The sequence below is a fragment of the Salarias fasciatus genome, chromosome 14 (assembly GCF_902148845.1).
Source record: "Salarias fasciatus chromosome 14, fSalaFa1.1, whole genome shotgun sequence".
NCBI classification, from domain to species: domain Eukaryota; kingdom Metazoa; phylum Chordata; class Actinopteri; order Blenniiformes; family Blenniidae; genus Salarias; species Salarias fasciatus.
The window spans coordinates 18,946,732-18,962,249 of record NC_043758.1 but is presented as its reverse complement, the minus strand read 5'-3'; the positions used below and the strand labels follow the sequence as shown (position 1 = coordinate 18,962,249).

Genomic DNA, 15,518 nt, shown 5'->3' with positions numbered 1-15,518 from the left:
GCCATCATTATATTGGTTCAGAGTTTAATGTGTTCATTTGTTACAACAGAATTGTGGGAATAAAGAGTCCAAAATGTAGAAAAGACCAATAATTCCAGCCCCAGACTCAAATTCCATCTGGAGAGAAAGATTCATTAAATCTATTCCACTTTGAAAATCACTTATAACAAGTGAGATTTGACATCTGACTGAACAATACTGAGAGACGTCCAGCAGAGGCCTGCAGATCCTCCGATTAATCGCACTGTCTAATGTTTTTAACACCAGGCAAATGGACACATGGCTAAGGGTGTGTTGATTTATTCAGTGTGCATGTACTTGTAGTTTTTTGTTTTTTTTTTAAAGGAGGAAGAATGTTGGTCCTTGGAGAAATTGGCCAGTGGAGGTGCACTACTTGTGAAGGACAGTAATGTCAGTAACACCTGATGAGATCTGCAGAAATCAGGAGGTAGTTTTCGACGCTGGTCTACAGAGATAACACATTCAGATTCTCCTTTTCAGATGGGAGACCATTATCGGCCCCATGCATAACTTATTCGAGGGCCAACATTTTTCATTAGGATAGATTGTTTCCGATCCTACCCATCATCCCATCAGGGCTGCGGGGGGCTGGAGACAAAGGCAGGGTCAGTTTAACACATTAACACCTTCAGGTACAACAATCACCAATTATCCTCAGTTGTCAGAGGGACAGGCTGTCAGATAAATACTATGCTCTGTACTTTACATGTAAGGACGTACAGATGTGTTGATGACCTATTAAAAAGAAGGACTGTGTGTTGAGTCAGTGGTATGTGCCACCTGTCCTGACAGTCTCTGGATGAAACCAAGATTGATGATGCATATTTGTAGGTTGAGAGGCCATTGACAAAGTCAATGCTGGTGAATATTGAGGAAGAGCCTCCAGGTGTTTGGGTGTCCTGGGACCTGGAGGTGAGGGGAGCGTAGCTCAAGAAAGCCTTTGCAATAAATTCATCTTTTACAATCCTTTGAAACAGGATAAACAATCCTCTAGTGACTCTCAGGAAGTCTTTTGAGACTGGGAGAATTAACTGCACACATTAGTCTGGGTATCCACATGTGGTGCTCGCGTGTGGGTGGCCTGTGAAGTACATGACAGCTGAACCAAGGCAGAAATATTCTGTCTGTCTTAATGCCAGCATGTGCCAAGAGTAACGCTGTTCAGACGCAGAGTTAAACAGGATGATTTCCTTGATTAGCATTCCTGGTGCTTGCGTGGAGCCCGGTTAATCTCACCCGTTCTGGGTTTTATAAAACGACACGGGGCTGCAAACACATTATAAAACAGGATACACTGAAGTAATGAAGAGAGAAGCCACTCAGGGCCATATGAGGGTTACTGTAGTGTATAAGGTGAAGACTGTACCATCTGAAAACATTTATGATTATGACTCCACTGTTGTTCCAAACAATGAACACGTAGTGAACGAGGAAAGTGCCTGTGATCAGAAATGCTTGTAAAGCAAGGCTTAAAGTCTGAGTTTGAGTTGTTGCTCAGTTTCATCTTTGTCCGGTTGTCACAGAAGGTCAGATGGGACAAAGCTGCAGAGGCCATCAGTACAGACACTAAGCAGATGGAGAGACTTCAACTGTACTTTTTTCCATTCAGTAATTTTTTTCTGTCAAAGTGTTTTTTAAAGTTACTCTACATCATTGCATTGTGTGTCTTCCATACCTACAGCACGTTCATCTTAGAATCTACTTAATCTGCTCTTCTTGGGACTGTGGGAGGTAATCTGAGAAGATGCAACAACTCACCTAAAGGATGCTGTAGGGCTTCATCAGTGTTTACCAATCACATAAAGACTATAGATAGACAATTGTTGTCCTCTTCATCTTCCCAAATCTAAATGTCCAAATCTGGAAAATGATACAGTTCTTGCTGGAAATCAAATTTCTTTGACTCTTCCGTTCCTCCTACTGACTTGTGCACATCTTTCTGCCTTCTAGTTGCACAGAAACAAAAAACAGCAGACAGTCTGCCTTCAGAGCACTGCCCGTTAATGATGGTTCCTTCTGAAGTTCAAAAGTTTGTTCCAAAGTAACTGTGCCGCTAAGTCGGCTTCGCATTTTTCCCCTTCACAGTTACAGTTATATTCACAGACACAAAGCTTGTCTGACTCGGGACGCCAAGCCACAAAGTCAAATATAGCAAAATTAAGACACTATTATTATAATAAAATGTGAGTTTCCATTTATAATGACATGTGTCTGCACAGTTCAGTCAGAAGCTCATAAACTCAACAGAGCGAAACTTCTCTCATTGAGTAATGACTTTGTAGCTTATCAGCTTTGTGTTATCCAGAACTGTCACCTAAAATACCTCTGAAGGGACTCAATATTTTCCATTTATTGTGTCTTTGTTTCTTTTTTTTTTTTCTTCTTGCATTTTGACTGTGATGGTAAATGACCTGGAGCTGCTTGTTAAAGCTGTAAGGGGCTGTGTAAAGGGGGCGGAGCCCCGAGTTTAAGAGTCTGTATCACTTCCTTGTGAGCTGATGGTCTTTGAGAAGTAGACAGCAAGATCCTTCTGAGTGAAGGATAGTGTGCCGAGTGTTGTAGCACTTTAAAGGCCGCTGCAGGGCACTGCAGCTTGATGATCACCACCAGCGAGATATTCAGATTTTATGGAGAACACTGATGCAGATTATATATTCCTGTTTTCTTGTAGTCCCAAGCTATTATTTATGATTCATAGTTTTGAAAAAAAGCGTTGAGAGTGCCAACCTCTGCGTAACACTGTGCAAATTAATAACCGCTACTCTAACAGGTTCCTGAAACAAAGTCCAAATATCCCGGATGACCCTGTAAGCCCTTGGAAACCAAGTGTGGGTGTGGCCTGAAAGCAAAACACGGCGACCCATCCTTAGTTTCTGAGGTTTTGCAGAATTCTGCAACTTTAAAAAGGCCTTTTTAACCCGTAAAACATCATTTATCAGAACATCATTTCATCTGTAAAGTATTGCTAGATTCAGTTGTTTTCTCCACATGGAAAACACACATGGTTGCAATAATTCTGCAGCACTCATCCAATCTATACTGCTTTGCATCACATCAAATGAAGTGATCTAATAGTGCTATTGACAGTTCATTTTGCACGCTCAGCTGGAGGAGACTGACTGCCATGGTTTTGAGATCGTAAAGCAGGAGCTCTGGCTTGCTCTTGGTGCACGTTCATTCCTGTGCACACATGAGGAGACTATATCAGATATTTCATCGGAGCAGCAGACTGTTTTCAATACCCTGCTGTCCTTTTGCAAAACAGGCCAAGTTGTCTTGGAATAAAAGAGGGGACTGGAAATACCTTTATCGAATTTGCTTCTCACATTATAATCCATAACAGATGATTTTTTTTTTTCAGATACTCTCAATCTAGTCTGGTATTCACTGAGGCAGTATACGTTTTAGAATATCTTTTACCAGAGATTGAATGAATTATTGGACATTACTTGTCTGTAATTATAACCACGAAGCACTAACAAATGTTAAAAACCATAATTATAAAAATCTTGTGCTGCTGTCTTTGTGAAACAGGGACTTTAGTGGATTACAAAACCTTCTGCTGTCTGTTTGTCCACATTTATATAGTTGTGTACTCAACAGGTTGCCAAACATGGCGTTTCTGTTTTCTTATTTCAGCTGTCTGCTGTCCGTTTCTTTCCAAGAGGTTTCTCCAGCTTGTGCTTCCTGTTATTTAAAAATAAAGAAACTATCCCCCAATGTGCAACCTGTCGCCACTTTAAATCTTTTTAACAGATGGCCACAAAATGCTAAACAACTTTTCCTTTTCACCTCAGTCTTTATCTGTGACAGACGGAAGTTTGTGGAGATGTAGTGCATTTCTGTCAGTATCCCCTCTTTCTAAATCAGTCACTCTGTATCCATTGTCAAAGGTTGTGTGAGATAAAACTTTATTGAACTTTAAAACAGTGACTATAAGGAAAAAGATTTGGACAGAATGTAGCAATGGATTTTCCAGTAGTGTGATGCATTTCTTCTTTTCTACACATGAGAGCAATAATTTCAGGGTGATTTCTACAGTATTACAGGCCATGAGCGTTTCTTTATTATCTATAACATGCATACCATTTCAGCTTGTAAGAATAGTATGAAGGAAGGAGGTCAATGGGAAACTGTTCAATCACAAACAGAAAAGCAGAAACAATGTGGAGAGTTCAGTGTGGTGTCTATAGCCTGTTTATTCTTCATCCAAGGAACAAGATCAACTGTAAAAACCCCTTACACCACAGACACAGTTTAAATGCAAAACAAACTGGATCGGTAAGTACCTCTTATACTCCTAAGGTAATAATCGGAGTGGCTGTGGCTCAGCTGAGACAGTGTTACAAGTTCCATTCCTGTTCTTCCCCTGTCTGTATGCTGAAGTGTCTTTGAGCAAGACACTGAGCCCCAGATTGCTCCAGGTGGATGACTTGAGCAGCTCCTGTGGTAACTGTGACACTGGTGTGTGTCAAGTCGTATGAATGTTATTGCTGAAGCAGGACACAAGTAGATACAAGTGAAGAGCGTTTATTAATAATTCCACAAAGCTTCAATTTTCATTATGATAATAGTCCTGGCGATGGATCCCTTTCTTCCAGATGTGAATGAATGTGAGGTGGGCGAAGGCGGCTGCGATGGCTACTGTTGCAACACCATCGGCAGCTACTACTGCAAGTGTCCTGAAGGCAGCAGACTGGGGCCAGATGGCAAATCCTGTCACGGTAAGACGGACGTCTGGGTATGTCAGCGCACACCACAGACTTTACCAGGCTCTCCACCCAGTCAGTGTTCACTGAGCTGATTTATGACTGGGAGTTGATTCAAGGTGAATGAATTCACTTGCTGCAGAGAATTATCATTACAGGATGTAAAATGTGACCATTTTTATTTTAAGTGATCAGGATCTGTCTAGGCTTTGGGCTGTAGGAACTTAACAGCCATACTTTCTAATAACCTGGACAAACAGCATGCTCTCTCCATTTGTCTGTCTCATCTAGCAGATATATGCCGAGTTCATGCCGGGCACGAAGGCCCATTTGTTCCAAAAAGCCACAGGTGTGAACAAGTGCCCTTGATCTTTGACCTGTAAGACAGGATATTGTCACTCTGTAATAATTTAAAGCAGGAGAGGTCACCGGTGAGCTGGAGGAGTCAAACTGAAGCAGCTTCAGCTGCTGGGAACTTCTTCTTTACGGGCTTTCGTGTGAATTGCTTGTGTGGTTGTTATCATGGGAAAAAATAGTGAAGCTGACTTTAAACTGTAGCGAACAAACAAAGCTAAAACAGATGTTTTTTAGGACTGCGACAACGTAAACTGCAGACACATTTCCAGTTTTATCTACTCAGCTTCTCTTTGTTTTGTTTTTTTAAAGTCAGCTCACTTCAGGATCAAACCACTCGCTGAGGCTTTCTTTAATTTTTGTGTCATAAAAATGCTGCATCCACAAACCCAACCTGAAACTTTGTGTCAGCACAGATGCTAACTCAGCAGCTCAGCCCAGAGCCAGACAGTGTCACACGATACCTTTCAGACCTCGACCCTGCTGACCTGCGACACCACAGGCACCCGATGGTGGCACCACACACACCAGCTCCCTCACTGCTGCAAACCTGCTCTTGTATATCTAAGAGCAGCCCAATTGCTGCAAGAAATCTTGAAGCAATCTCAGTTGTTTTGAACTTAAACAATCTTTCTCATAAGCGGCGTGTTTTATAAGGTTTGTTTGTTTTTTTCTGCTTGCAAGAGACTTTCCATTTGTCTGAACTTTTCTAATGTCCAAATAAGCAAATTAGAATTTCCTTCATCAAATGATGAGTTGGAATATTTGTTCTAGTTTATAACTCCAGTTACGTTGCTTAAATTGCTCTATCTACTATTAGAAACTTTCAGGGAGAAGTATAAAGCACTCTTTGCAAAATTTAAAATCATATTAATTGCTTTTTCACTGCAAAACACATTGTTAAAACACACTTTTGATTTAATTTAACTGTATGGAATATCTACATAGTAAGCATCTTTCACAGCCAAACATTAAAGTCTATCCAAATGTCAGTGTATGGCGCCACACTGAGATTGACAGAGGAATTTTTTTTTTTTTTCAGAATAATACAATTATCAACTACTCGAATGTAGAACTGATTTAGATATTTTAAACAAATCATGGTTGTAGTCAGTAGAGATTTATAAGGAGCAAGTAGTAGCTCAATTATAAAGAGCAAAGAATAATCTGTCAAGAAACAGACCCAGATGTGGACTCTCCTCCTCCTTTTGCCCTCATTATGTGACACAAGGTGTTTAATGTGGTCTGCTTGGAGAGAGCGGTTCCCACGGGCTTACCTGAGAGATGTGAGTGCAGAGGGAAAATACACAAACCTGCACACAAGTAAACAAACATGCAAACTGTTCAAAAAATGACGACTGATATTTGTTCTATTTGGGGGGAAAAAAACTCTGAGCTCCCTGTAGCCTGAAAGATGTTTGTATTGTTGTGCCTGCTGAAATAAATTGAACCCTCTGTTCCTTTTAAATTTGAATAAAGGGGAACAATTTAACTCCCCCTAGAACTGCCACCTTAACGTGGTGGGGGAGTTTGAGAGCCCGCATGATCCCAGGAGCTATGTTGCCGGGGGGCTTTATGCCCCCTAGTAGGGTCTCCCATGGCAAACAGGTCCTGGGTGACGGGCCAGACTGAGAGCAGTTCAAAACCCCCTATGAGAAGAAAAAGAACAAAGGTCGTTACGTCGCCCGGTATGGCGCAGCCGGGGCCCCACCCTGGAGCCAGGCCTGGGGTTGGGGCTCGTAAGCGAGCGCCTGGTGGCCGGGTCTTTGCCCACGGGGCCCGGCCGGGCTCAGCCCGAAGGGACGACGTGGGCCTGACCTCCGGTGGGCTCACCACCCACCGAGGGAACCGTAGGGGCCGGGTGCAGTGTGGATTGGGTGGCAGCCGATGGCAGGGTGCCCGGCGACCCGATCCCCGGACACAGAGACTGGCTCTAGGGACATGGAATGTCATCTCGTTGGCGGGGAAGGAGCCCGAGCTTGTGAGGGAGGTTGAGCGGTACCGGCTAGATATAGTCGGGCTCACCTCCACACATAGCCTGGGCTCTGGAACCCAACCTCTCGGGAAGGGCTGGACTCTCCACTTCTCTGGCGTTGCCCGCAGTGAGAGGCGGCGGGCTGGTGTGGGTTTGCTTGTAGCCCCACAGCTCAGCCGCCATGTGTTGGAGTTCACCCCAGTGAACGAGAGGGTTGCATCCCTGCGCCTTCGGGTCGGGGATAGGTGCCTCACTGTTGTCTCGGCTTACGGGCCGAACAGCAGTGCAGAGTACCCGGCCTTCTTGGAGTCCCCGGGAGGGGTGCTGGACAGTGCTCCGACTGGGGACTCCATTGTTCTACTGGGGGACTTCAACGCCCACGTGGGCAGCGACAGTGAGACCTGGAAGGGGGTGATTGGATCGCACGGCCTCCCCGATCTGAACCCGAGTGGTGTTCTGTTATTGGACTTCTGTGCTAGTCACAGTTTGTCCATAACGAACACCATGTTCGAGCACAGGGGTGTCCATAAGTGCACTTGGCACCAGGACACCCTAGGTCGGAGGTCGATGATCGACTTTGTTGTCGTGTCATCTGACCTCCGGCCGCGTGTTTTGGACACTCGGGTGAAGAGAGGGGCAGAGCTGTCGACCGATCACCACCTGGTGGTGAGTTGGATTCGCTGGCGGAGGAGGAAACCGGACAGACTTGGCAGACCCAAACGTGTTGTGAGGGTCTGCTGGGAACGTCTGGCGGAACCCTCTGTCAGCATGGCTTTCAACTCCCACCTCCGGGAGAGCTTCTCTCATGTCCCGAGGGAGGCTGGGGACATTGAGTCCGAGTGGACCATGTTCTCCACCTCCATTGTCGAAGCAGCTGCTCGGAGCTGTGGTCGTAAGGTCTCCGGTGCCTGTCGTGGCGGCAACCCCCGAACCCGGTGGTGGACACCGGAAGTAAGGGCTGCCGTCAAGCTGAAGAAGGAGTCCTATCGAGCCTTGCTGGCTCATGGGACTCCCGAAGCAGCTGACGGGTACCGGCAGGCCAAGCGAACTGCAGCCCGAGCAGTTGTGGAGGCAAAAACTCGGGTCTGGGAGGAGTTCGGGGAGGCCATGGAGGAGGACTATCGGTCGGCCTCGAAGAAATTCTGGCAAACCGTCCGGCGCCTCAGGAGGGGAAAGCAGGTCTCCGCCAACACTGTTTACAGTGGAGGTGGGGAGCTGCTGACCTCAACTGGGGATATTGTTGGACGGTGGAAGGAATACTTCGAGGACCTCCTCAATCCCGTCGCCACGTCTTCCGTGGAGGAAGCAGAGGCTGAGGTCTCAGAGGTGGACTCGTCCATCACCCAAGCTGAAGTCACTGAGGTGGTTGGCAAGCTCCTCGGTGGCAAGGCACCGGGGGTGGACGAGATTCGGCCTGAGTACCTTAAGTCTCTGGATGTGCAGGGACTGTCTTGGTTGACACGTCTCTGCAACATCGCGTGGCTGTCGGGGACGGTGCCTCTGGATTGGCAGACCGGGGTGGTGGTCCCCCTGTTTAAAAAGGGGGACCGGAGGGTGTGCTCCAACTATAGGGGGATTACACTCCTCAGCCTCCCCGGGAAAGTCTATTCCAGGGTACTGGAGAGGAGGATCTGACCGATAGTCGAACCTCGGATCCAGGAGGAACAATGCAGTTTTCGTCCTGGCCGTGGAACAGTGGACCAGCTCTATACCCTCCATAGGGTGCTCGAGGGTTCGTGGGAGTTTGCCCAACCAGTCCACATGTGTTTTGTGGATTTGGAGAAGGCATTCGACCGTGTCCCTCGTGGTGTCTTGTGGGGGGTGCTCCGGGAATACGGAGTCCGGGGCCCCTTGTTAAGGGCCGTCCGGTCTTTGTATGACCGGAGTAGGAGTCTGGTCCGCATTGCCGGCAGTAAGTCGGACCTGTTCCCGGTGCATGTTGGACTCCGGCAGGGCTGCCCTTTGTCACCGGTTCTGTTCATAATCTTCATGGACAGAATTTCTAGGTGCAGCCAGGGGCCGGAGGGGTTCCGGTTCGGGAACCACAGGATTTCATCTCTGCTTTTTGCAGATGATGTTGTCCTGTTGGCTTCATCGAACCCGGACCTACAGCATGCACTGGGGCGGTTCGCAGCCGAGTGTGAAGCGGCAGGGATGAGGATTAGCACCTCCAAATCCGAGGTCATGGTCCTCGACCGGAGGAAGGTGGCTTGCCCCCTCCAGGTTGGTGGAGAGACCCTAGTCCAAGTGGAGGAGTTCAAGTATCTTGGGGTCTTGTTCACGAGTGGGGGACGGATGGAGCGTGAGATTGACAGGCGGATCGGTGCAGCGGCTGCAGTGATGCGGTCGTTGTATCGGTCCGTCGTGGTGAAGAAGGAGCTGAGCCGAAAGGCGAAGCTCTCGATTTACCGGTCAATCTACGTTCCCACCCTCACCTATGGTCATGAGCTTTGGGTCATGACCGAAAGGACAAGATCCCGGATACAAGCGGCCGAAATGAGCTTCCTTCGTAGGGTGGCTGGGCGCTCCCTTAGAGATAGGGTGAGGAGCTCAGTCACCAGGGAGGAGCTCGGAGTAGAGCCGCTACTCCTCCACATCGAGAGGAACCAGCTGAGGTGGCTCGGACATCTGTTTAGGATGCCTCCTGGACGCCTCCCTAGGGAGGTGTTCCGGGCATGTCCCACTGGGAGGAGACCCCGGGGAAGACCCAGGACACGCTGGAGAGACTATGTCTCTCGGCTGGCCTGGGAGCGCCTCGGGATCCTCCCAGAGGAGCTGGAGGAAGTGTCTGGGGACAGGGAAGTCTGGGCATCCCTGCTGAGACTGCTGCCCCCGCGACCCGGCCCCGGATAAGCGGTAGAAAATGAATGGATGGATGGATGGAACAATTTAAATAAAAATACAAACACATTGGTTGAATGGGAAGAAGTGTAACTTTTTGAACTCCATCCCTTTTGAAAATCTGCAACACTGCTGATGGATCCACGTCAGGGGTGAAAGTCAGAAAATCGGAGATGGAGAATGTGTGATGTTTTGTCCAGATGTGTCCTTGAGTGGAGTCCTCAGGTATGCTGTCTTTACGGCTTGCTCCCGCTTCTGTCTCAGTGGGCCACAGGCCTCAATCGGACACATGTTCAGCCAAGCAGACCCTCCGCTGAGGACCGGTGCAGGAAGCAGGTTGATTGCGTGTGTGCTACTGCACAAACAGCACGATAAGCCATTCATCATTTGGCCCAAAGACGCTCTGACGGTATCGTTCTCTACAAGAGCCAGTGTGATTTGACTCTGCTGAATCCATTGAGGGTCTCAGTGACTTCCAAGAAGGAAATTATTAATAAAAACTTCCATTCAAGATTCATAAAAGTAAGATTGGATAGTAAAACAAATACTATTATTGATGTGATAAATACAATATATTAGAAGCTCTTTCAGTTCAGATCAAACAACTTGAGGTCTTTGATATGGTTTTGTAGCTTCCAGTTTACATTCATTTCGACCGCAGACATCCCTTCAGAAAACATTTTGGAAGTTAGAATGTTTTAATATTCACACACGAGGAGCAGATGGCAGCAGATAGGAAATAATAAGCAAATTTATCGATATAATCTATTTATAATGTGTTTTTTTTTCCATGTTGATTATTTTAGTAGCAGAAAAAAATGAATGATTTTGTGTCATAAGAGTATTGTAACATTCATAACTAATTGTTTTTACTAAAGAGATTTTAAGTTCTTCTGATCTTCACTGACCTTGTAGCACCCATTTAATCCTGTTTTTCAGGCTGCTTTTGTCTTTCATAAGTAATCCATCATTAAGGACTTTCAGTAAAAGTCTGATTGAAGAAGAACAGTTTTAAGTTCAGTTTTAAACCTTTAAACATTAAACCTTTGTCATGAATGAAACAGTGTGGAAATCTGCAATTCCACCCTATTTATTATGGATTGTGCTTGAGTTGTGATGTTTTCTTACTCTTTAAATCTGTCTTTTGTTTTAAACAAATAAACATGTGATTACTTAAAGTCACACTATTTTACAAACTCTTTAAGGGCACCGTCATTAAACTCACTCTGGATCTTGTAAACAAATCCACTGAAACATTTTCCATTCTTTATTATTTGGCTCGCTGCAAAGGCAGCATTTGATTAAACCACCTCAAAGCTGAGAGTACGATTTTATAAACGACGTAATAAATGCCTTGTTTCTAAAGTGCCTGCTTTGAACCTTTTATAAATTAAACATTATTTTCCCTCTATTGACTTGTTTTTGTACTTTTATTTGGTTCAGCGAACTGCAGTTGCCAATAAAAAAAAAAAATGAAGATGAATATATTTACAGCGGGCTGATAGCTGAAGTATATTCCGAAGTTTAAGAAATCTCTATGCAAACAGAAGCATTCTTTTGTAATCCATAAAGTGGTTTGTGGCTGAATGCGGTCTTGTAACTGAGTTCTGCTCCATTAACGAGCGGTTTTCCTATATAATGCAGTGACGGTATGCCTTGTTGTGCCTTCAGACGTAGATGAATGCGAGGAGCTCAATGGAGGATGCCAGCAAACTTGTGTCAACACGCGGGGCTCCTATCACTGCGAGTGCAGCGAGGGGTTTCGCATGCACACCGATGGTCGGACCTGCATTGGTGAGTACTAAATAAAAGCATTTATTAGCCTTGTGGTAACCATTTCTTGCCACCCCGGCCCACACACAGCATTTTTCCCACATTAATAATGCTGCGTTTTAGGAAACTTTCCCTCTTTGACGTACAGGATTAACACAGTTTAAATAAAGTTAAAAATGTCAGGCTCCTGTGGTTTCAGATAAATACCCCTTAATTTGAGGCTGTGGCCTGACGTTGGCCTTCACGGTGAGACGGAGCCATATGAGGAAATTAACACCTCAGCAGTCCTGAAGGGTGAAGGCCAGAAAACAGGCTACCCCAACAAAATAATTGAAAACAGAAAGACTGAGGTAGTCAGAACATCACCTGATTCGTTTACCAGGTCCTCTTGAAACAGACATGGCCAAAGTCCGGCCCCGGGGCCAATCCGGGCCAAGGTCAGCTTTTATAGGGCCAGTGTTGGGCCGAGTTCTGCCCGACGACAGAGGATCCCACCGTCTCATGTTAGTGTGAGGAGTGAAGACTGAACAGCTACAAACCATGGCGCTAACTGCTCCAAAACTGTCCCCACTACACGGACGATACAGCATGCTTGTATCCAGATGTTTCGTATGCTTCGTATCCCGCCGCCAACAGGTAACCGCTGAGGCTCCCTGAGCAAAGCCCCGAACCCACAGCTGCTTGAGCTGTCGGGAAGGCCACCTGATGTCAAAGCAGATCAAACCAAACCACTACACTTCTACTTGAGTTAATCAGTCCAATATTTCCCTCTGTTAGCGATCCACTTGACATGTTTACCCGAAGGGGCTGCCTTTTTGGCAGACCGGCAGAACGCAGCATAAATACATTCCCATTGTCTGAATGTGATTTCCGAATAAACACACGGAACATGTATTGGCCGTTTTACTGGCAGCACAGTTGTGGAGAATAATATACTGAGTGGACCAATCACAGCATTTTCTGTATGCATTGTCTTTACGATCATGTAACGTGCAGCCTGACCTTCTCTGACCCTAAACTGACGTGGATACAGCAAATGAAAAAAAAAAGACTATGAAGTCCATCGGGTCCGTTTAACCTTTGAACAGCAGGAATACTTCTTTTCTACTGAAGGACATTTCAGGATTGAATTACTTTTTCAACTTTTATTTATCGATATGTCAAAGTATATTTTCAAAATTCTAAAAGAATAAATAGTTTCCTTATAGTATTTTTGTGAAATTTTCTGTGATCCTGTCAGTATACTTTATGTGCAGTTGAGTACTATATTGTCCTGAAATATATATTTCTGAACAAAGTTCCCCCAAACAGGACTTAGTAGACGTAAAGGGCAGAAACACTCCTCCACAACTTGTGTGTGCAAAGTGCAGATGTTGGAGAAGAGGTTTAATTTCTGTTTCCATTAAACTGGAAGAATGAAATTCCACATGTAATACCTGTCTCAATGTTTGACACCTTTGTTTATTCACGAACTCTTTGACTTTTAGCAGTTTATTTCTTTGTTTTGAAGAAACTGAAGTAAGAAGCTACCACATATGATCACTTTTCCCCCAGTTTATCATGATGTTGTTGCCTCGTTTTATGAAAATAATGCTGAAACAAACAATAAAACTAAATCTATCAGAGAATGACAATTCTAAAAAAAACTAAAACAAAAGAGACTTCAAGAACAGCTAACCACACCAAGGTGTTGCTCAAGTCAAATGAAGATTCACTAAAATAAGCTACAAAATGACAAATCTTTATTGAAAGTAAATTAAAGACAATACCATTTTAAAAACCTGGCCTTCAAAGTTTGGAAATCTATCTGAAGGTAACAGATTTACATTTTCTGTCATTTTATCACCATGTCAGTGATAGAATAAAAAATATTTTGTTCGATTCTTCTAGCTACACAATCTTCTCTAACAAAGGCAACAAAATGTACCTTCTTAATTATTCTTCAGTGTATTTGAATTGTACAGATAGTAATTAGCTTAAGGCAGGGATTTTTATGCTCTGTGCATCATTTTTTTGATATTGTGCTTGTCTTTCAGTAACTAAACATATATTTATTTTTCCCTTGAGTCTGTATTACATTTACAAAATTGATGAGTAATGAATGTGCTGAGCATGTCAGGTCTTTTCCTGTGTCCTGAGGCTGATGGTTTCCTCATATACGAAGAGATTTTCTGGTTAGATCCTGAGTGAATTGTTTAACACGCTCTTTGTTTAAAAAAATGACAATCAGAAAAGAGAAACAGAAAATATTCCTCATCTATTAAAATCAATAGGAAAGAATACAGGAGCCACGCTTTGTTAAATAATCCATGTCGGCTAACAAAAGTTTAAAAGGCGATACATACAGTATGTGGTAAAGTACTTAAATCCATTTTTAGCACCATGAAACCTGAAGGTAATGAGAGATTTTGCTACTTGCTGAAAACCTGGACTCCTGTTTCCTCTGCTCTTCTGTAGTTTTCGTATTATTCCCAGCTGCAGCTTTGTGTTGAGGCGTAAGCATGAAGGCCTAATTGTGTCTGCTGAAGCCATCAGCGTTACACGCCGGCCGTTGGTTGGCTTTCTCTGCCTGTCTGTGTCATCACGTCTGTGTTTAGGGTACCCTGAAGGCAGACGGCTAATATTCATATTTGGCACCTCATTAAGTCGCATAGGATGGAAAGAGCATTATAAAGTAACCGGGGTTACCCGTCGGACTTGGGTGGAATATTATTTTCCACTTTCAGTGTTTTCCATAATGAAACCACAGAGTTGCATTGTAATGTCAGTACTTTCAATTACTACTGTCCCTCCACTGGCTTTCACTAGTAAAGGTTACATTACTGTTAAATGTTTGGTTTTTTTTGTCTGCTTCTTTGTCTTTTTTGCTTTGAAGCCGTGAACTCTTGCTCAGTGCTGAATGGCGGATGCGAGCACAAGTGTGTGGACATGGGGAACAATCACTACAAGTGTGAGTGTCGGAAGGACTACCAGCTGAGGAGGGATGGAAGACACTGTGAACGTGAGTCATTTCGCGTACAGAAAACTGTCAGAGCTGCCAGAATTTGGTGACAGTTAATGTTACTACTGCAAGTTAAGCTTTCTGAGTTTCATCTGCTGCAAACTGGACTGAACTGCAGTATCTTTGGCGAGAAGAAAGGAACTTGAGCACATTTGGAAACGTATACAGTACTGAGCAGGAATTTCAATCAATCCTCCTCAGTGCTGAAATGTATTTATTCCTTTTACGAGGGATCTTGAGATGTCAGAACCAGAGTCACATTGGAGGGAAACTGATTTTTTTTTTTTTGCAGTTCCCGAATGAAAAGGAAGAAGCTCTGAACGCAGGAGTCAAATTCAGATGCCATTCTGCAGCTGTGAATTAAAACTGCTCCTAGGAAGTGACTCAAAAATCACCTGCTGGGCTGCTCCGTATTTAATTTTGTTAATGTGTGTGTGTGTGTGTGTGTGTGTGTGTGTGTGTGTGTGTGTGTGTGTGTGTGTGTGTGTGTGTGTGTGTGTGTGTGTGTGTGTGTGTTTTAGTGAGGGACCCCTGTGGAGAGAGGAATGGCGGCTGCGCCCAGCTGTGTCTCTCTGAAGAGGGCCGAGTTCACTGCAGCTGCAGACCCGGCTTCAAACTGGCTGGAGATGGCAAGGACTGTGAAGGTGAGGGATCTCCTACACACTCATGCATGCATGCATACACACACTCATGAAGAAATACTTGCATAATTGCATTTCACTTCTCCTCCTTCTTGATGTGGAAAGTGAACGGAACTTTCTCAATGTCTCTCTGTCTTTGTCCGTCCGGGGTGGTTCAAATAATATCAGTCATTTGTTTGCAATTTTGACTTTGTTGATAGTTT

The 15,518-nt window shown here is 44.7% G+C and overlaps 1 protein-coding gene across 1 annotated transcript in view; it reads left to right on the top strand.

Annotated features, from left to right (window-relative positions):
• The window catches only part of egfem1 (EGF-like and EMI domain containing 1), a 61,292-nt gene that overhangs the window by 13,408 nt on the left and 32,366 nt on the right, over positions 1–15,518 (top strand). Inside the window, exons 4-7 of the mRNA XM_030109295.1 lie at positions 4,623–4,745; positions 11,572–11,694; positions 14,549–14,674; positions 15,196–15,318. Coding sequence (XP_029965155.1) covers positions 4,623–4,745; positions 11,572–11,694; positions 14,549–14,674; positions 15,196–15,318 — 495 coding nt within the window. The remainder of the gene's footprint in view (positions 1–4,622; positions 4,746–11,571; positions 11,695–14,548; positions 14,675–15,195; positions 15,319–15,518) is intronic.